At 44.2% G+C, this 21806-nt stretch overlaps 1 protein-coding gene across 1 annotated transcript in view; it reads left to right on the top strand.

The window, feature by feature from the left end:
- The first annotated feature begins 543 nt into the window (after positions 1–543).
- Positions 544–21806, top strand: part of LOC144894176 (collagen alpha-1(XXII) chain-like) — a 28622-nt gene continuing 7359 nt past the window's right edge. Inside the window, exons 1-2 of the mRNA XM_078786262.1 lie at positions 544–650; positions 3740–3841. Coding sequence (XP_078642388.1) covers positions 3760–3841 — 82 coding nt within the window. The 5' untranslated portion in view covers positions 544–650; positions 3740–3759. The remainder of the gene's footprint in view (positions 651–3739; positions 3842–21806) is intronic.

The raw sequence follows: 21806 nt of genomic DNA, 5'->3' as shown, positions 1-21806 counted from the left end.
TTTTTGCTCACCCTTCCTCAACTCCATCCCCCTTCCTCCCACACTAGCTGCCATCTCCAATTTTGTCTCATCTCCGCCTCCTGAACTACACCACCGCAGGGCCTAGACGGACGGGGGCATAGGGCTCCTGGTTCCGTCAACTCACAAGAATGCGTCACCAAAAATATCAGCTCTATCAAAGCAAGGTGATTTAAGTTCTTGTCTTAATCATATGCCTGAACTTCTACAGTATATAATTAACTTCTTTAACATTCCATCGTCATCCTTATTTCGACTTGTTTTTACTTTTGTCACAGGATACATTACTGAAATTATATTATGGTTGTCCAATAATACTTGCTGCAGGTTATGGAAGACAAAGCTTTAAGGAAAGAGTAAATCACACAGAGTAAGGCAGCAGGCAAAGGGCAAAGTGGGGAAAACTTGAAGGCGTAAACTTTTAAAGGGTTGGGACTTGGGGGGGGGGGGGGGGGAGACATGTCGTGCAACAGAGAGGGAGGGGTGAAGAGATCTGCAGTGAGTCCACTTTAGCCCCTATGTTCACCCATCTCAAGTGAGAATCCATATGTTTCATCTCTGGGAAATGCCTTGGTAATCTCCTGCTGGTATGACGCTGAACTTTCTGGAACCTTTTTTGTCTTGACAGTGAGGTGAGTCCCGCTGATTAACCAGTTTTTTTTTGGTGAGCATTGGAAGTTTCCTCACCATTCAAATGTCAGCTACTGCTGCATTCCTGAACATGTTCCGAAAAAAAAAAGGATGAAAATATACATAAATATAGTTCCTCATTTTGTGGTTTACCGTTGTAACGTGTTGCTAAATGGATCTTTGTTAACTTTGTATAACAGAGTTTTGGCGTAAAGAAGAAGCCTTTTTTTTGGAAGAATTGTTTTAGTTTTGCGTAAAATATTACAATTAAGACACCGCTTTCAGTCTCAGCTACGGAATTTCGCTTTTCACATTATTGCGCCAACTTTGATGAAAGAAATAGTGGTTCGTACAATGTGGAAAAGGAAACCTAGAGTTGAGCATTTCTGAAGAATGATAGGGAAGAATATATAATATAAACAGATAATAAAGAAGAAGAATTATATTTTGTACCAAATGCTTTGGGATCTACAAATCTTTAAAGAAGTAAAAGCAGATCGATGAAAAGGCTACCTTAACGTCACATGCACCTTGTAAAAGTTAGTTTTTGATATGCCCAGCATCCAACTGCACCTGAACGTAGCCTCAGTTTTTTAGAATGTGTGCTGATATAAGTACAAGACTATCTTGACAGCAATTCTTGAATTGGAAGTTGCCACAGTAAGTATATTGTTGCTGCATTATGGTTAAGGGATTTTATATGATTCTCCTGATCTTTTATAATGAACTACACTACATGCCAAAAAGTATGCGGACACCCGTTCTAATTAGTGGATTCGGCTATATCAGCCACACTCATTGCTGACAGGTATATATAATCAAGCACACACCCATGCAATCTCCATAGACAGACATTGGTAGTAGAATGGGCCATACTGAAGAGCTCGGTGACTTTCAACGTGGCACTGTCATAGGATGCTACCTTTCCAACAAGTCAGTTCGTCAAATTTCTGCCCTGCTAGAGCTGCCCTGGTCAACTGTGAGTGTGGTTGTTGTGAAGTGGAAACGTCTAGGAGCAACAACAGCTCAGCCACGAAGTGGTAGGCCACACAAGCTCACAGAATTGGACCTCCGAGTGCTGAAGCGCATATCGTGTAAAAATCATCTGTCCTCGGTTGCAACACTCACTGCCACGTTCCAAAATGCCTCTGGAAGTAGCGTCAGTACAACAACGGTTTGTCGGGAGCTTTATAAAATGGTTTTCCATGGCCGAGGAGCCACACACAAGCCTAACATTACCATGCGCAATGCCAGGCATCTGCTGGAGTGGTGTGAAGCTCGCCGCCATTGGACTCTGGAGCAGTGGAAATGCGTTCTCTGGAGTGATGAATCACGCTTCACCATCCAGCAGTCCGACGGATGAATCTGGGTTTGGCGGATGCCAGTAGAACGCTACCTGCCCGAATGCAGAGTGCCAACTGTAAAGTTTGATGGAGGAGGAATAATGGTCTGGGGCTGTTTTTCATTGTTCGGGCTAGGCCCCTAAGGTCCAGTGAAGGGAAATCTTAATGCTGCAGCATACAATGACATTCTAGACGATTGTGTGCTTCCAACTTTGTGGCAGCAGTTTGGGGAAGGCCCTTTCCTGTTTCAGCATGACAATGCCCCGTGCACAAAGCGATGTCCATAGAGAAATGGTTGGTCAAGATCAGTGTGGAAGAACTTGACTGGCCTGCACAGAGCCCTGACCTCAACCCCATTGAACACCTTTGGGTTGAATTGGAACGCTGACTGCGAGCCAGGCCTAATCGCCCAACATCAGTGCCCGATCTCACTAATGCTCTTGTGGCTGAATGGAAGCACATTCCCGCAGCAATGTACCAACATCTAGTGGAAAGCCTTCCCAGATGAGTGGAGGCTGTTATAGCAGCAATGGGGGGGGGACCAACTTCATACTAATGCCCATGATTTTGGAATGAGGGTTCTGATGTTCAGGTGTCCACATACATTTGGTCATGTAGTGTATCTCTTTGTCCTTCTTTATCTTTGTATCACTCTTTCTGCCTGAGAAAATGGAGTGTTCTCATGGTAAGGCTTACACTTGGTAGTTCAACATTGCCTCTCAGAGGTAGTCAGGGCAGGAATTTGGAATTTTTAAGGAGGCTGGCGATAATTTGCTTACCTTATACAAACTACATTGTGACATCCATAATATCCACTAGCTAATGTGAACAGACAAGTCTGCATCTAAACCTGCATCTGATGAACAGCACACTTATTGATGCATTATATTATATACACCAGGGTGCTTTTGAAACGCCAAGGTGACAGTTTACAGTTGGGTTTGCTAATAAAATCCAGATTTTACAGCTCCAAGGCAAGTTCGCCACCTTTTAGCTCTGCTCCCAACCCTCACATATCTGACAACTTGCATATTCCTTAAAATCTAGAGGCAGGGAATTTTACTTTCTTAGCGGCACACAATGACCTACATCAGGCCTACATCACACTTGAATGGAAGTTTCTGAACATCTTTTCAGCCATTAAAATGTTGAGTAAAGGGAGAGGATAGAGAGGGAAAGTATGTGGTATTTGGAGGGTGGAATCATAAATGTCATCATTTTTGTATACATAATACATAAATGGCATCAATAAATAAGGTTACTCAACTTGTTGCATCCAAAATCAGCCCATGTTGATTGAATATTCTCTTCATGAAATGAGATTAATGTAATTGAAGACGCAATGTATTACATTAGTCAGAATCCAGCAGTTGTAACATTAAGCTCCATCTTGAAATGCCATACTTTATTGGAATCTTTATCTGCACGCTCGACCATCACTGAGTGTTTGCAGGATTCGTTTTCTGTTCCGAATATTTATTGTAATATTTATTGCATGCGTTTCTGCATGAGAATCTGAATCAATCATTAGAATTGTTTTTTTTTTGATGGGTGCAAAAACTGCTTTTTTGCCATTGTTAAAGATAAAATGTTTAGCAGAAGCAATTTTATGGACCTCAGATATGTGGAAGGATAACCTCAGAAATTGCCTTCGGCAGCAAATCCAGTTAAAGTGTAAGCGTCCAAATGAGTAATGTTCAGCTTTTTGCTGCACAGAAGATACAATCTTATCTTACCTTTACCTCTAGCTTACGGCACTGAATGCAACATGGACACCAGCATTGCGGTTTTGTTCAAAATGCTTTGGGTGCTGCTTTCTCTTGGGAAGCTTGTGTCGTCTGAAAGAGCAGGTAAGATTGTGCCACACTGTCTATACGAAGAAAACCTGTTATTGCAAGAGCGGCGACATTTTGCTTTAGCATTTTATTTGCGGTGTCATTTGCATGCTGCACGGTGAAGTGAATTTGAGATTGTATCTTTAGGGTAACAACGGAGGTGTACCTTTTTATTCCTCCTTCCAAAAATAACTTTCAATTCGATATACTGTTATATCATTTCCATTACCTCTCCAAATCTGCAAAATATATGCAGCTCTCATTATTTCAAGCTGTTGAAAGCTTGAAGAGAGGATAAAGATTGTGCCCAATAGCCGAGAAACTGCTTCAGCAGCCCTACGCATCTGAAGATGCAAAAAGCCGTGGTCTCCCATATATATGTGTCTGTGTGTATGCAATAATATTAGTCCACTTAAATCAATGCCAACCTTTCTCAAATCATGATTTCAAACCCTAATTTGTCATAATATTGAAGATATGTATCCGTATTCTTTAATTTATCATATTTATTATTGACTGGCATTTTGTCTTAACAGAATAAGTAAAAGGTGAATACATTTAATAGAAAGATAAAATTTACGTGAGCAGTCTGACTATGCTCTGGAGTGCATTACAACACTGTTGGGGGGAAATTGACTGAAACGTAATCCATTAACTAAATGAATCGATCCCAAATTGTGTCGAGGCCGTTCAAATGGAAAAGGGTGTGACACTGATTATTATTGATTAATTATACATAAAGACAGATTTGATTTTTCCTATTATAAGTTTTGACATTTACTAAAGAGTTCATGGAAATCCCTTGAAAGTGCTTTTGTTTTCATATTCCAATTTTTTTTTGTTTGTTTTCATGTCCCAATTAATAAATTTCCTTCTGGACTCATACATTTGCATCCCACTTTAAGTTCAAGTCGGTACACTAGATATGACAACTAAATTTAACATACATTTATTTTTGCTGAGAACAAAGCAAGAAATGTTGACTGTATGAAATTGACAAATAGAAAAAAACGAGTTAAACAATATTACAGAACATGTATTGCAATAACCAAGCCGTGTCTTAATTCTTTAATAGCTTGTACTGCTGGGTTTATAAGTAAATGTGGGAATTGACACACGTTGAAGTAATACTACAGTGACTTGAGACTTATCCTCAAAGACTTGAGACTTTAAACTTGAATTGTGACTTGCCTTCAAAGACTTGAGACTTGACAGGAGAATCGACTTGAGACTTGACTTGAAAATCGCCTTGAGACTTTCCCTCAAAGACTTGAGGCTTACTTGAGACTCGACTTGAGACTTGCCCTCAAAGACTTGAGACTTGACTTGAGAATCGACTTGAGACTTTTTTTTTCTTTTTTTTTTGTATGCAAGATCGAGGCTCGTGAAAGAGCGAACATTAATCACACAAAAAGTGAAACCGACACATAAAACACAAAAAACAAGGGGAGCGGTAGACAAGATGGGGAGAGAGGGGGAAGGACACAAACACAACATTTGAGAGCAGGGACATCGGGAGAAATGTGGGAGGGGGAGGGCTTGGGGGGAGGGCTTGGGGGGAGGGCTTGGGAGGAGGTGGGAGAGGACTTTTTTTTTTTCTTCTTTTTTTTTTTTTTGTATACTGAATCGAGGCTCGTGAAAGAGCTAACATTTATTTCACAAACAAATCAACCAGACAAACAAAATATACAAAAAGAGGGAGCGGAAGACAAGATGGGGAGAGAAGGGGAAGCACACAACCACAACATTTGAGAGCAGGGAGAAGTGTGGGAGGGAGAGGGCTTGGGGGCAGGAGGCGTGGGAAGGGGGGGGGGGGGTGGGAGAAGTATAAAACACAAGGGGACCGAAATTAGCGGGGGTAGAAAAGATCAAGGTTTTGGATGGGGGAGGATAAGAGATGGTGGTGAACAGCTGTTTTGAAGACCTGGAGGGTGGAGTGGGATTGAAGAGAGTGAGGGAGTTTGTTCCAGAGGCGGGAGAAAAGAGGAATGAAGGAGTGAAGGTGAGCAGAAAGTCTTGATTTTGGCAGTTTAACCATAAGAGGGTTGCAGGCAGATCTTGTGCGACCTGTAGGAATATTTGGGGGACAGAGCCCAGAGAGGGCTGGGGGGGCAAGGCCAGAGAGGAGTCGGTAGAAGACGGAAAGACCACCAACCTGCCTGCGGTGAGTGAGTGAAAGGCCCTTGGAGTTAGCTTCATCGCGGGAGATTCCAATGATTCTGAACGCTTTGGTTTCAACAGCGTGAAGACGGGCTAGGTGTGAGGCAGGAGCACCAGACCAGAGGGGAGAGCAGTATTCCATAGAGCTGCGGATGAAAGCCTTGTATGTGGTGAGGAGCTCAGGTGTGCCAAGGAAGGACTTCGCACGACGGAGGATGCCCAGTCGGCGACTGGCTTTGGAGGCCAGATTTGAAATGTGGTTTTCCCAGGAAAGATCATGACAAATAGTGAGACCCAAAAGCTTGAGTGACAGAACTTCTTGGAGAGGATTATTCAGAAAGTGGATGGGAGGGTTTTCCAGTCGGTCTTTTCGGAGAGACATCGTAAGAGTGTGAGATTTATCAGGATTGAAAGACATGTTCCATTTGTTTGCCCAGTCTGTGATTTTGTCCAGGTCTGCAGAGAATGAGGAGGCTGCAGACTGCAGATCTGAGGGATGAGGAATGGAGCGACAGAGAGTAGAGTCGTCAGCAAAGAGATAGAGAGGATTTTCAAGAGAGTCAGAGAGATCATTGATGAAGACCAGAAAAAGCACAGGGCCCAGAACACTACCTTGGGGACCTCCAGCCTGAACAGGAAGAGGAGATGAGAGAAACCCATTCAGGGCCACGCGTTGACTACGACCAGAGAGGAAGTCCGCCAGCCATGCGTGGAGATTTCCATGGATACCAAAGGAGGAGAGTTTGGTGAGCAGAGCAGGGTGCCAGACCGTATCGAAGGCATGTGAAATGTCAAGGGAGACGGCTCTAATTTCCTGTTTGGCGTTGAGGACCTCCATCCATTGTTGAGAAAGCAGAAGCAGCATGTCCAGAGTAGAGTGACCAGGTCTGAAACCAAATTGATGATCAGAGATCAAGCCATTGGAGAAGAGGAAAGATTTCATATCTGAAGCAATGATGGATTCCATGACTTTGCTGATAATTGGGAGAAGGCTGATTGGTCTGTAGTTGCTGGGATCTGTTTTTGCACCTTTTTTGTGCAAAGCGGTGATGTTGGCTGATTTCCAAGCAGATGGCAGATGACCTTGAGCAAAGGAGAGGGTGAAGAGAACAGAAAGAGGGAGTGAAAGAGCGGAAGCACATGATTTTAGGACCCGTGGGCTGATGCCGTCAGGACCAGTTGCAGAATCAGAGTCGAGGGTTGACAGAAACTTTTCCACCTTGTCAGGAGGAAAGGACACAGAGTCCAGGAGCAGCTGGGTACGACTGGGTACGGTGGGTACAGAGAGGGATGGGTTTGGGACACAAGATTTAGAGGCAAAAACAGAGTTGAGGCATTCAGCTTTTTCACGTGCGGAGTCAGCCGTTAAGCCATTTGAGGTGAGGGAGGGGATGGAGGGGGAACAAACACCAGAAACAGATTTGACCAGACGCCACCAGGATTTGGAAGAGGGAGACAGATAAGAGAGTTCGGTCTTGAGAATGGTGAGATATTGTTTCCTGGCTCTCCTGAGGGTGGACACACACTTGTTTCGGGCTTTGTGAAAGGAAATGAGATTTCCTTCCGTTGGATTTGCTTTCCAGGAGACGAAAGCAAGTTGTTTCAGGGCAACAGCCCCACCACAAGATTCCGTGTACCATGGACGGGAGGAAGGGTATGACAACTGAAGACGAGATGGGATAAATCTGTGCATGAGAGAGAGCAATTTACTTTGAAAGAATTCCCAGGATGAGTTGATGTCAGAGGCGGTAGAGATGGGAGACCAGTCCAGATGATTGATGGCTGCTTGAAGACCGTGCCAGTTGGCCTGAGTGAAATGCCAGACTCGTCGACGCTGAGGAGGCTCTCTGAGAATGGTCAGAGAGATGTCCACTTTGACAAGCACATGATCAGATGAGCCGATTGGAGCAGAAGAAGAGCAGCAGACATTTTCAGGGAAGTTTGTCATAACCAAATCCAGAAGAGAAGATGCTCCGTTGACTGAGATCCGGGTCGGGAAATTGACAGATTGTGTCAGTCCCAGTGAGTCGCAGAAGTCCTTTGCTGAAGAGCCATGGCTGGTGAGAGAGGTACCCACACCCAGCCAACTGGCATGGTGACAATTGAAATCACCAAAGCCCCAAAAGACTTGAGACTTGACTTGAGACTTTCCCTCAAAGACTTGAGGCTTACTTGAGACTCGACTTGAGAATTGTCCTCAAAGACTTGAGGCTTACTTGAGACTTGGCTCACGTGACTTATTGACATCTCAGATATGCAAACAACATGACAGTATCAAAAGACCGATGGCCTTTGAAAATGTCTCGTTCTAAGGGCAGTCAGTGGAAATTCAACATTATTTGAAATCTTTCCAACTGCAACTACATCGTCCACAATGATAAATCGACAGAATGGAATGTGCTCTTGCCCTTTTATTTCTCGATATACAATTAATGATTGAATCAAGGTGTGATAGTAATTTGTAACTCGTATATTATGTAATTGTAATGAAAGTCAGGATAGTCCAATGGAATTGTTTACATGATCGCACTTGTCTGATATTGAATTCCATTTGCAGTACCATAACATCTGACCAACATTTCCTCCGGATGCAAGGAAATCAGGAGACACCGCATGGTGTAACATGCTGTTCTTAGAGAGGACATCTTGCAGACTGTCCAAACCTTAATGTAGATGCAAAACATTCCAAGCTAGCATTTGCAACGAAAGGCATTTTGGGTCGCCACGCAGCCAAATGCTTGGTTCATTGATATGTTCATTTTTCCTGGCCTAAAACTATTTTATTGACCGTTTGAGGTTGTTATATGTTTATATGTTGTGTATAAAATCCCTTGGAATGTTGAATAAATATTGACTTTATGTCAGAGCATTTTTGTAAGGTGAACTATCTCTGTGACATGTGCCACTTGAGTAAATTTTTTAACTTTTTTTATTTTTATTAACACCTTTGGGTTTGCAGAGCCAATCCGAATAATGTTTAAAAATATATATCTTCTTATTGGAAAAGTCTTGGTTAATAGAAACACTTCAGAGTAGAGCGGATAGGATGCTTCCCTGGGGCGGGGCAAGCAGGTGTTGCTAATTTCTCCTTCCTTATATATCCATGGAAACCAAAAAGCATTGCATGTCTATAAATTGTCAGTTGCTATTTACCTTGCTAGTGTGTGATTGGTTGATGCTTTTATCAGGTGGTTTGTGTTTTGTACTTTTTTGCTCACTTGGGATGCATGATGCAAGTGTACAGGCAAACGCAATGAAAGCCTTGTGGTTTATAATTATTACAGCAGATTGAAAATATACAATAATATCATTGTTTGGTGCATATTCACTCACATGCTATTCTCACAAGGTTTTGACCATCCCTCATTGATAGGTGTGCTAATAAATCAACCAAACTCAACAAGCAGCAGCAGGATATACAAACAACAACACAACAGGCATTTTAAGGCCATTTTCCCTGCTAGAGCGGGGGTTAGCCTTGCGGTCCCCATGACAATCTTCTCCATTTTGCCCTATTTTCTGCATCTCTCCTTGTTAACCCCCTTGCCCGCATTTCTTCTTCCACCATCTTTAGCCAAGTCTTTCTCGGTCTTCCCCGTCCTCTACTTCCTTCCACATTCATTTCCATCACTCTTCTCAACCAGTCACTTTCATCCTTCCTCAACACATGACCAAACCATCTCAAACTGTTCCTCTTCACAGCATCCATCACAGGCTCTATCCCCATCATCTTTCGCAATTCATCATTTGGCTTCCTCTCTCTCAACGAAACTCCACACATCCACCGAACTATTCGCATTTCCACCCTTTCCAGCCTTCGTTGCTGCTCTATGTTCATTACCCATGTCTCGCTCCCATAAATCATAACACTTCTCACACATGCAGCATACACCTTTCCCTTCAGCTTCAACGACACTCCCCTCCTCGTCAGCACGCCACTCAGTTCCCGAAATTTCTTCCATGCACATCTCACTCAAGCAACCGTTGGCGAGTCTGATCCACCTTCTCCATTCAGCATGTCTCCGAGGTAGCAAAATGTTTTCACACCTTCCAGCTTCACGCCGTCTCCAAGATCCAACTCAGCATTTCTTCCATCTGCAGCTCCCTCTGTGCACACCTTACACTTGAATGTAGATGCCACACTGGTTAATGACCCTCTCAAACCACTACATTTTTGATGAACCCACTCAGCGCACATTGTACATTGAATGGAATTCACTGCAACACCCTTCCTGCACACAGCACACGGCCACTTCCCAGTTCTTTCCACCTCACCACATGCTTTACCACTTGCCATCACCTTCATTTTTCCGATATTCCCCTTCAGACCTTTTGTCTCCATACATTCCTTCCACTTGTTCATTCTCTCCTTCAGTCCATGCATACTTTCTGCAATCAACACCAGATCATCTGCATACACAACTCCCATGGTAAACCCTCCTTTACGTTCCGAGCCAGCACCTCCATCACAGCTACAAATAGTAGTGGACTTAGTACCGACCCGTGATGCACTCCCAACTTCACCTCAAACTCACCACTGTTCCCGTCCTTCATCCTTACAGCTGTCCACGCTCTTTTGTACATTGCCATCACTACTCTGATCAACCATTCCTCCACTCCTAACTTCTTCAATGCCCATGTCACTACTTCACGTGGAACCCTATCGAATGCTTTCTCCAGATCAACAAACCCAAGAAACAACTTCTTCCTCTTCTCCATGTACTTCTCCTGCAACTGCCTCACAATAAAAAGAGCGTCTGTCGTTCCTCTTCCTGGCATAAATCCAAACTGTATTTCGTCAATCTTCACTTTCTTCCTCATCCTCCTCTCCAACACCCTTTCCAATACCTTCATTCCATGCTCCAATAACTTTATCGCTTGATACGAGCCACAGTCCAGAGGGTCACCTTTCCTTTTGTATAGAGGGACGAGGGTACTCAGTTCCCAATCCACTGGAATGCGGCCTTCTTTCACCACCAGATTACAGATCTCCGTCATTCTCTTCACACCCCAACTTCCTGCTGCCTTCAACATATCACCCACAACTCCCGTCGGCCCTCCCGCTTTTCTACTCTTCATTGCTTTTATCGCTTCCTCAACTTCCTTATTGGTTATCTTCTCTGCCGGTCCTAAAACTGGGTTACTTTTTATGTTGCCATCCCATTCATTCTCTGTATTCAACAGTATTTCCATATATCTTTTCCATCTTCCTTTAATTCCATCTGGGTCCACAACGATTTGTCCCACTTCATCCTTCAAGCAACTCACCCCCATCACATCACACCTCTCTTTCGCTATCTGCTATGCAATCCTGAATACCGCTCTCTGACCCTCTTCCAAATCCAAGCGTTCTCCGAACATTTTCCTACATGCCTCCTGCGCCTTTGCTACCTCTTTCTTTGCAGCCTTCTTGGCTGCCCTATAACTTTCATGCTCTGCCTTTTCTGCCCCCATGCCCTTTGCCTTCTGCCACTCCTTGAACTTCTTCCTCTTCTCGTCAATCTTCTTTCCAACTTCATCATCCCACCACGATGTTTCCGAGTGCCTCGATGGTACTTTTGTCCATCCACATACCTCACCAACGGCTCCCAACAGACTATCTTTCATTGACATCCAACCACTTTCAAGCTCAACCACATCAGCCTCTACCCTACTCAGCCTCTGTTTTAATGCCTCCCTCACTGTCACCTCTTTCAACCTCCACACCTTCATTCTCAGTTGGTACTTCACCTGTTGATCTCTCCTCGCACCTTTCACCCTTATGTCACAGACAACCAAGTGGTGCTGTGAAACAGCCTCCTCCCCCGGGATCACCTTTGTGTCCTGCAGGTACCCCCTATCTCGCCTACGCACCAGCAGGTAGTCAACGGTTGTCGTCGACCCACCTGACGTGTATGTAACAAGCTTATTAGTCCCCTACCGGTGTACACCGGAGGGGACTATAGGTTTGCACTCCGCCTGTCAGTCTGTCAGTCTGTCCATCTGTCAGTCTGTCAGTCTGTCAGTCTGTCAGTCTGTCTGTCAGTCTGTCTGTCTGTCTGTCTGTCAGTCTGTCTGTCTGTCAGTCTGTCAGTCTGTCAGTCTGTCAGTCTATCAGTCCATCAGTCTGTCAGTCCATCAGTCTATCAGTCTATCAGTCTGTCAGTCCGTCAGTCCGTCACGCAAAGAACAGCTTTCTGGACTTTTTTTCTAAACTCTTAAGGCTAATGATTTCAAACTTGGTACATGGTTTCCTCATGATAAGTTACAGATCAAGTTCGAACTTCATGACGTTTCGATCATTTTTGACAAAGTTATGGCACTTTGAACTTTGGTAATTTCCCAAACAGTTTTCCTGACTATAATTTGGAGTGCGGTAAGTCAAAGCTGTTAGTATTCCTTGTTTTAACTCCAATTTACATTATTTTTCCCCTTTTAGTGAGACGTAGGGGTCTGTGCAACCATTCATGAACTTTATTTGGTGCAAATCGGATAATTTTTAGCCGAGTTACCTCAGACCGTGAGTTGGTAATTATAAAATTCACACAATGCAATACGTGCAGGCTACTCCACGGAGCGACATTGCGGGCTTATTTTAACTCCGATTTGCATTCTTTTCCCCCTTTTAGTGAGAGGTAGGGGTCTGTGCAACCATTCATGAACTTTATTTGGTGCAAATCGGATAATTTTTAGCCGAGTTACGTCAGACCGTGAGTTGGTAATTATATAATTCACACATAGTGCAATACGTGTAGGCTGCTCAACAGAGCGACCTTGCGGGCTTATTTTAACTCTGATTTGCATTATTTTCCCCCTTTTAGTGAGAAGTAGGGGTCTGTGCAACCATTCATGAACTTCATTTGGTGCAAATCGGATAATTTTTAGCCGAGTTACCTCAGACCGTGGGTTGGTAATTATATAACTCACACAGTTTTCCGGACGACAGACTGCCGGTAGGGGACATGTATTGCAGCGCAATACTCAGAATGCTTGTTATCCTCTTTCGGGAACTGAGTATTACAAATCAACAAATCAGCTCCATCAGCAAACTCCAAAATCCTTTCAGCTTCTCCTATTTCTCACACCATATCCGTAACCCCCATGAACTCCCTCAAAACCATCCATACTCCTTCCCACATGTCCATTTAGGTCTCCTCCTACCACAACAACTTCCTCATCTTTCACGTTTTCCATCAGCTTCTCTATTGCACACCAGAACTTGTCCTTCTCTTCATCGCTCTGACCAACCTGCGGAGCATATCCCGAGATGAGGTTCACCATGAGCTTTCCAATCATCATTTTCACCATCATCAACCTTTCACCAACTCTCATCACACTCACCACACTGTCTACAAACTCCTCAGAAAACAGGACACCAACACCATTCATGCCTTCTGGGCACCCTTGCCACACAAACTTGTATTTCTGTCCCTGCCTACCCTTCACCATTCTCACACCACTTCCTTTCCATCTCGTCTCCTGTACACAACATATGTCCACTCTTCTTCTGACCAATACTTCCACCACTTCCCCTGATCTCCCTGTCATTGTCCCTACATTCCATGTCCCAAACCTAAGAAACCGATCTCCATGTCGGGCATCAGACTTTTCGTCATCATAAATGGAGTGATTTCCACCCTTGCTTTGATCGAGTTCCTCTCCTTCAGTTTTGACGAGAGGGAGCAGCAGCAGGATATGCCTTTGAATTTTCCTGTAGCATTGACAACTCTTTTAAATAAGGTTTTATTGAAAAATAAAACCTTATTTAAAAGGATACAATTTTCCTTAAAAAGAAAAATTAAACGCTTTCATGAACATTTTTGGGATTTCAAGACAGACTATGTCTGACAGAATGGTACAGAAGTAGCACACTTATAGTGCCTTCAGAAAGTATTCACACCCCTTGACATTTTTATATTTTGTTGTGTTACAGCCCAAAATGAAAATGGATTAAATTGGGATTTTTTGTCACTGATCTACACATAATACCCAATAATGTCAATGTGGATTTTTTTTGGGAAATTTTTACAAAATAATTAAAAAAGAAAAGCTTTAATGTCTTGAGTCAATAGGTATTCAACCCATTTGGTATGACACTCCAAATTGAGCTCAGGTACATCCAATTTCCTTTCATCATCCTCGTCATCTCTCCACAACTTGATTGGAGGCCACCTCTGCCCAATTCAATTGATTGGACATGATTTAGAAAGAAACACACCTTTATATATGAGATCCCAGAGTTGACAGTGCATGTCAGAGCAGAAACTTTACCATGAAGTCCAAGGAACTTCTGTGACTCATTGGGACTGACACAATCTGTCAATTTCCTGACCCGGATCTCAGTCAATGGAGTATCTTCTCTTCTAGACTTGGTTATGACAAACTTCCCTGCAAATGTCTGCTGCTCTTCTTCTGCTCCAATCGGTTCTTCTGATCATGTGCTTGTTAAAGTGGACATCTCTCTGGCCATTCTCAGAGAGCCTCCTCAGCGTCGACGAGTCTGGCATTTCACTCAGGCCAACTGGCACAGGCTGCAAGCAGCCATCAATCATCTGGACTGGTCTCCCATCTCTACTGCCTCTGACATCAATTCTTCCTGGGAATTCTTCCAAAGCAAACTGCTCTCTCTCATGCACAGATTTATCCCATCTCGTCTTCAGTCTTCTCACCCTTCCTCCCGTCCATGGTACACTGAATCTTGTGGTGAGGCAGTTGCCCTGAAACAACTTGCCTTTGCCTCGTGGAAGGCAAATCCAACTGAAGGAAATCTCAGTTCCTTCCACCAAGCTCGGAATAAGTGTGCGTCTACCCTCAAGAGGGCCAGGAAGCACTATCTCTCCACACTCAAGAATGAACTCTCAAACCTGTCTCCTTCCTCCAAATCCTGGTGGCGTCTGGTCAAATCCGTTTCTGGTGTTTGTTCCCCCTCCTTCCCCTCCCTCGCCTCAAATTGCTACACAGTTGACACCGCACGTGACAAAGCCGAATGCCTCAACTCTGTGTTTGCCTCAAAATCTTGTGTCCCAAACCCATCTCTCTCTGTTCCCACCTTACCCAGTCGAACCCAACTGCTCCTGGACTCTGTGTCCTTCTCTCCTGACAAGGTGGAGAAGTTTTTGTCAAACCTCGACTCTGATTCTGCAACTTTACCAGACGGCATCAGCCCACGGGTCCTAAAATCCTGCTCTGCCGTTCTATCTCACCCTCTCTCTCTCTGTTCTTTTCACCCTCTCTTTTGCTCAAGGTCATCTGCCAGCATCTTGGAAATCAGCAAACATTACCGCTTTAAACAAAAAAGGTGCAAAAACAGATCCTTGCAACCACAGACCAATCAGCCTGCTCCCAATTATCAGCAAAGTCATGGAATCCATCATTGCTTCGGATATCAAATCCTTCCTCTTCTCCAATGGCTTTATCTCTGATCATCAATTTGGATTCAGACCAGGTCATTCTACTCTGAACATGTTGCTTCTGCTGTCTCAACAATGGATGGAGGTCCTCAATGCCAAACAGGAAATCAGAGCTGTCTCCCTCGACATATCACGTGCCTTCGATACGGTCTGGCACCCAGCTCTGCTCACCAAACTCTCCTCCTATGGTAGCCATGGAAATCTCCACGCTTGGCTTGCGGACTTCCTCTCTGGTCGTAGTCAACTTGTGGCCCTGAATGGATTTCTCTCATCGCCCCTTCCTGTTCTGGCTGGAGTTCCCCAAGGTAGTGTTCTGGGCCCTGTGCTTTTTCTGGTCTTCATCAATGATCTCTCCGACTCTCTGGAAAATCCTCTCTATCTCTTTGCTGATGACTCCACTCTCTGCCGCTCCATTCCTCTTCCCTCAGATCGGCAGTCTGCAGCCTCCTCACTCAACATGTCTTTCAATCCTGACAAATCTCACACTCTCATTATAATGTCTCTCCGAAAAGACCGACTGGAAAACCCTCCCATCTACTTTCTCAACAATCCTCTCCGAGAAGTTCTGTCGCTCAAGCTTTTGGGTCTCACTATCTGCCATGATCTTTCTTGGGAAAACCACATTTCCAAGCTGGCCTCCAAAGCCAGTCGCCGACTGGGCATCCTCCGTCGTGCGAAGTCCTTCCTTGGCACACCTGAGCTCCTCACCACATACAAGGCTTTCATCCGCAGCTCAATGGAATACTGTTACGCCCTCTGGCTGGTGCTCCTGCCTCACACCTAGCTCGGCTTCACGATGTTGAAACCAAAGCTTTCAGAATCATTGGAATCTCCTGCGATGAAGCTAACTCCGAAGGCCTTTCACTCACTCACCGCAGGCAGGTTGGTGGTCTTCTACCGACTCCTCTCTGGCCTTGCTCCCCCAGCTCTCTCTGTGCTCTGTCCCCCAAATATTCCTATAGGTCGCACAAGATCTACCAGCAACCCTCTTCTCGTGAAATTGCCAAAATCAAGACTCTCTGCTCACCTTCACTCCTTCATTCCTCTTTACTCCCGCCTCTGGAAAAAAACTCCCTCACTCTCTTCAATCCCACTCCTCCCTCCAGGTCTTTGAAACAGCTCTTCGCCACCATCTTTTATCTTCCCCCATCCAAAACCTTGATCTCTTCCAACCCCGTTAATTCACCACAGATCCACTTTTTTTGAAATACAGACTTCTTTTCTGGAAATTCTAGCAGTGTCCATGTGTTTTATACCTCTCCCAGCCCCCTCCCCCTGCTGCGTTCTCAAGCCTCCTCCTCCCAAGCCCTCTCCCTCCCACAGATCTTCCGATGTCCCTGTTCTCTGCTGTTGTACTTGTGTGCTTACCTCTCTCTCCCCCATATTGTCTCCCGCTCCCTTAATGGTGTGTTTTGTCTGTCCGTTTTTTTTTTGGTGATTGATGTTAGTGCCTACACGAGCCTCGATCTTGTTTTCAAAAACAAAACAAAACAAAAAACAATTTTTGTTTTACGTAAAAACCTTAAACACGTCCGTTAAATAAATAAATAATATCTAGCAGCAGGTCGGTGATGCTTGCCTGTAATCATAAAAGCTTCTATTTATTATGTACGGAGCTCGGTTTTTTCATTGATCTAACAATGTGTAAGTGTATATATATATACTAGCGGGGTCACCCGTGGGAATCCCACGGGCATGGATGTGTGTGACATTTTGACATATTGAGTTAGATGCTGCACATTCATTTTTACAAAATGGTTACTGGCAAGTCATCAGATCCAGAAATGGTGTGATGAACACAATTTATTTATTTCAGATAATATGTGACCCCTCACTCCTCTCCACCTGACACTCTCCTGTCTCCACCTGACACTCTCCTCTCTCCACCTAGCACTCCTCTCCTCTCCAATCCCTCACATTCCTCTCCTTTCCAATCCCTCACCTCTCCAATCCCTCACACTCCTCTCCTCTCCAATCCCTCACACGCCTCTCCAATCGCGCCTCACACTCCTCTCCAATCGCGCCTCACACTCCTCTCCAATCGCGCCTCACACTCCTCTCCAATCGCGCCTCACACTCCTCTCCAATCGCTCCTCACACTCCTCTCCAATCGCGCCTCACACTCCTCTCCAATCGCGCCTCACACTCCCCTCCAATCACTCCTCTCCAATCGCGCCTCACACTCCTCTCCAATCGCGCCTCACACTCCCCTCCAATCACTCCTCTCCAATCGCGCCTCACACTCCTCTCCAATCGCGCCTCACACTCCTCTCCAATCGCGCCTCACACTCCCCTCCAATCACTCCTCTCCAATCGCGCCTCACACTCCTCTCCAATCGCGCCTCACACTCCCCTCCAATCACTCCTCTCCAATCGCGCCTCACACTCCTCTCCAATCGCGCCTCACACTCCCCTCCAATCACTCCTCTCCAATCGCGCCTCACACTCCTCTCCAATCGCTCCTCACACTCCTCTCCAATCGCGCCTCACACTCCTCTCCAATCGCGCCTCACACTCCCCTCCAATCACTCCTCTCCAATCGCGCCTCACACTCCTCTCCAATCGCGCCTCACACTCCCCTCCAATCACTCCTCTCCAATCGCGCCTCACACTCCTCTCCAATCGCGCCTCACACTCCTCTCCAATCGCGCCTCACACTCCTCTCCAATCACGCCTCACACTCCTCTCCAATCGTGCCTCACACTCCTCTCCAATCGTGCCTCACACACCTCTCCAATCGCGCCTCACACTCCTCTCCAATCGTGCCTCACACTCCTCTCCAATCGTGCCTCACACTCCTCTCCAATCGTGCCTCACACTCCCCTCCAATCACTCCTCACTCTCCTCTCCAATCGCTCCTCACTCGCCTCTCCAATCGCTCCTCACTCGCCTCTCCAATCGCTCCTCACTCGCCTCTCCAATCGGCTTTCCCCGTCTCGTTTCTCTCGTTTTTCTCCCGTCTTGCTCCAAATCGGCCCGTCTCGCCCGTCGGCCCGTCGGAATCGGAAATCGGCCCGTCTTGCTTTCTTGCTTGCGCGTAAATAAATTGTGTTCATTACACCATTTCTGGATCTGATGACTTGCCAGTAACCATTTTGTAAAAATGAATGTGCAGCATCTAACTCAAAATGTCGAAATGTCACACACATCCATGCCCGTGGGATTCCCACGGGTGACCCCGCAAGTTTGCATTGACGTTCGTCGATGGACTCGTTCGCCCGTCTCATTCGTTTTCTTGCTGCATCCTGTTCAAGTCTGCGTTCTTCATCGATCGTCTCATTCATTTTGGAAATAGAAGTTTCCACGCAGCGCATGAGTTGTCGCGATCCTCAAGAGGAATTTGTCTCTTAATCATCAAATGATAAATGGCAAGTAAATTATATTGTGGAAAATTAAAGATTTCAAATAAACCTATTTAAAGTGTATGCGCACATAACTAATAAAAAAAACGAAGAAATATCTCTCGGTAATTTCCTGAAACATATTTTACTTCCGGCTAATAATGTTGAATGAAATAAAAACGAAGAAATATATGTCGGCATCATTGTTGACGTTTTTGTGACGACTGTCATCAAACGAAAAAGTAATATATCTTAACGGAAAAGCAAAAGCGAATTTTTAATATTTATCGACACGTTGCCGTCAGTGTCATGTTGGGCGGTGTATGATACACCATGACGCGATTTTTAAAAGTATATCTCTGCATTTTCCCGCGTGTGTGGAATGTTCTCAATTATTGCTGACACCGAGTCCAAAACCATCGATAAAAATGAAATCATATGGTGAGTTAGATTGGAGATAAAGGCGTGAGAGAGACTCAATGGCCTTGAACTTGAAGTTACAGGCCTTTGAGAATTTATTTCGTTCTATAAACGGCAACTTTCATCGGATTTTCTTCCCGTTTTTTTTCAACCGAGTCTAAAACTATGTTAGCGACTGTGAAAAATGAAATGATATATCGAATTTTTAATATGTATCGACACGTTGCCGTCGGTGTCATGTTGGGCGGTGTATGATACACCATGTCGCGATGTTTAAAAATATATCTCTGCATTTTCCTGCGTGTGTGGAATGTTCTCAATTATTGCTGACGCCGTCTAAAACCATCGATAAAAATGAAATCATATGGTGAGTTAGATTGGAGATAAAGGCGTGAGAGAGACTCAATGGCCTTGAAGTTACAGGCGTTTGAGAATTCATTTCGTTCTATAAACGGCAACTTTCATTGGATTTTCTTCCCGTTTTTTTTCAACCGAGTCTAAAACTATGTTAGCGACTGTGAAAAATGAAATGATATATCGAATTTGATTTGAAATAAAACTGGGAGAGAGCAAGACACCACGGGCCTACAAAACAGGCCTCAAAGCTATGCGAGTTAATAAAATGGTGGATATTTGTTTATAATTATATGAAGCCACTCCCAGAATGGGTGGAGCTATGGGTGGAGTTACTCTGCAAACCGAGTAAGCCACACCCCGGACAGACGCCCAACAGACAGACAGACAGACAGACAGACAGAATCATCTACGGCTATTCTAATATAGATATATAAAATAAAAAAATAAAAAATAAAAAATAAAAAAATTTTTATTTTTTTTTTATTTTTTTTTATATATATTTTATAATATATATATATTCATCCATTATTACAGCCCGCAAACTTGTTTTTGAACTTATTTTTGAACAGGCAAACTTATTTTCCATTTGCTGATGTGGATGAGGAACTTTCTGGTAATGAATTTTAAGACTTCCAATATTATTTGAAAACCCACGCATAATGAGAAAAGTGTTGTGCTTGGCCGGGCCTGGAATGTTGATACTCGAATAAATGCAATACGGCACGCAATTGGGGTAGACATTAAAGAAATAACACAATTTACTGGATGTTTTTGAAAATTAAATTTCCTTAGCAGTTGTTTCTCTTGTGGTATTCGGAAACCAGTCCAATGCAAGATTTGCAGCTAAAGGTGGATACATTATCCATTTAATATGGTAATTTCATCCCAAAATATTTAAGCAAATCAATTGAGAGCTAATGGGTCACTACACGTGTCGTTGTAATGATTATGGGGGTTGAATGCTGGAGATTGTGAGCTGAAATCCTGCTAAAAGTGGCATTACGAACGATTTTGATTCTAAACTTCAGGAGTCTGAGTTGATCCCAAGTGGAAGGAAATGTTGCAATTTGTTTATTTGTGAAAAGCTGGGGGTATAGAGGTAAAGGGGGGAAGCGAAGAAAAGAATAGTTGGCTCCTGAATGGCTTTCAGTGTTGAGTTAATTTGCCTTCCCTGCCTGCTGTGTTTCTATCCAGTGCCACTCCACACTTTGTAGTTGACTCTTAAATGCTCTCAGGACAACTTCAGATGACCAGTAAAAGGTTGCCATTAAAACATGCAGCACAGCCAACATTTACTAACCAAATAAAGATTGTTTACTAACTCAACAAGAACGACCACACCATGGTCATAACCTGTGACACAAAATAGATATTTTTGCCTCCTCTGTCCACTCAACTACCTCATCCTTCCTGTTTGAAGGTATTATACAATTCATCTCTGAAGGTCTTCACTGTTTAGTTCAATATCAATTATGAGTCTGATTGACAGCTGGGTCTGGTTTCAGGTAACTATGGTACACCCACTCCGTACAGGAGCTGCAGGAAGGGTAATGTTATTATTCTTTGTGGGGTACATACAGTGCATTCAGAAAGTATTCAGACCCCTTCACTTTTTCACATTTTGTTATGTTGCAACCTTATGCTGAAATCGTTTAAATTCCTTTTTTCCCCTCATCAATCTACACTCAATACCCCATAATGACAAAGAGAAAACAGGATTTTAGAAAGTTTTGCAGATTTATTAAAAAGAAAAAACTGAAATATCACATTGACATAAGTATTCAGACCCTTTGCTATGACACTTGAAATTTAGCTCAGGTGCCTCCCATTTCTCTTGATCACCTTTGAGATGTTTGTGCACCTTGATTGGAGTCCACCTGTGGTAAATCAATTGATTGGACATGATTTGGAAAGGCACACACCTGTCTATATAAGGTCTCACAGCTGACAATGCATATCAGAGCAAAAACCAAGCCATGAGGTCGAAGGAACTGCCTGCAGAGCTCAGAGACAGGATTGTGTCGAGGCACAGATCTGGGGAAGCCTACAAAAAACCTCTGCTGCATTGAAGGTTCCCAAGAGCACAGTGGCCTCCATAATTCTTAAATGGAAGAAGTTTGGAACAACCAGGACTCTTCCTAGAGCTGGCCGCCCGGCCAAACTGAGCAATCGGGGGAGAAGGGCCTTGGTAAGAGAGGTGATCAAGAACCCGATGGTCACTCTGGCTGAGCTCCAGAGATCCTGTGTGGAGATGGGAGAAACTTCCAGAAGGACAACCATCACTCCAACACTCCACCGATCTGGGATTTATGG

This window comes from Myxine glutinosa, chromosome 11 (assembly GCF_964187855.1).
Source record: "Myxine glutinosa chromosome 11, kmMyxGlut1.1, whole genome shotgun sequence".
Classification (NCBI taxonomy): Eukaryota; Metazoa; Chordata; class Myxini; order Myxiniformes; family Myxinidae; genus Myxine; species Myxine glutinosa.
Note: the sequence above shows the minus strand (reverse complement) of the source record. Positions and strands in the feature narration are given on the sequence as shown.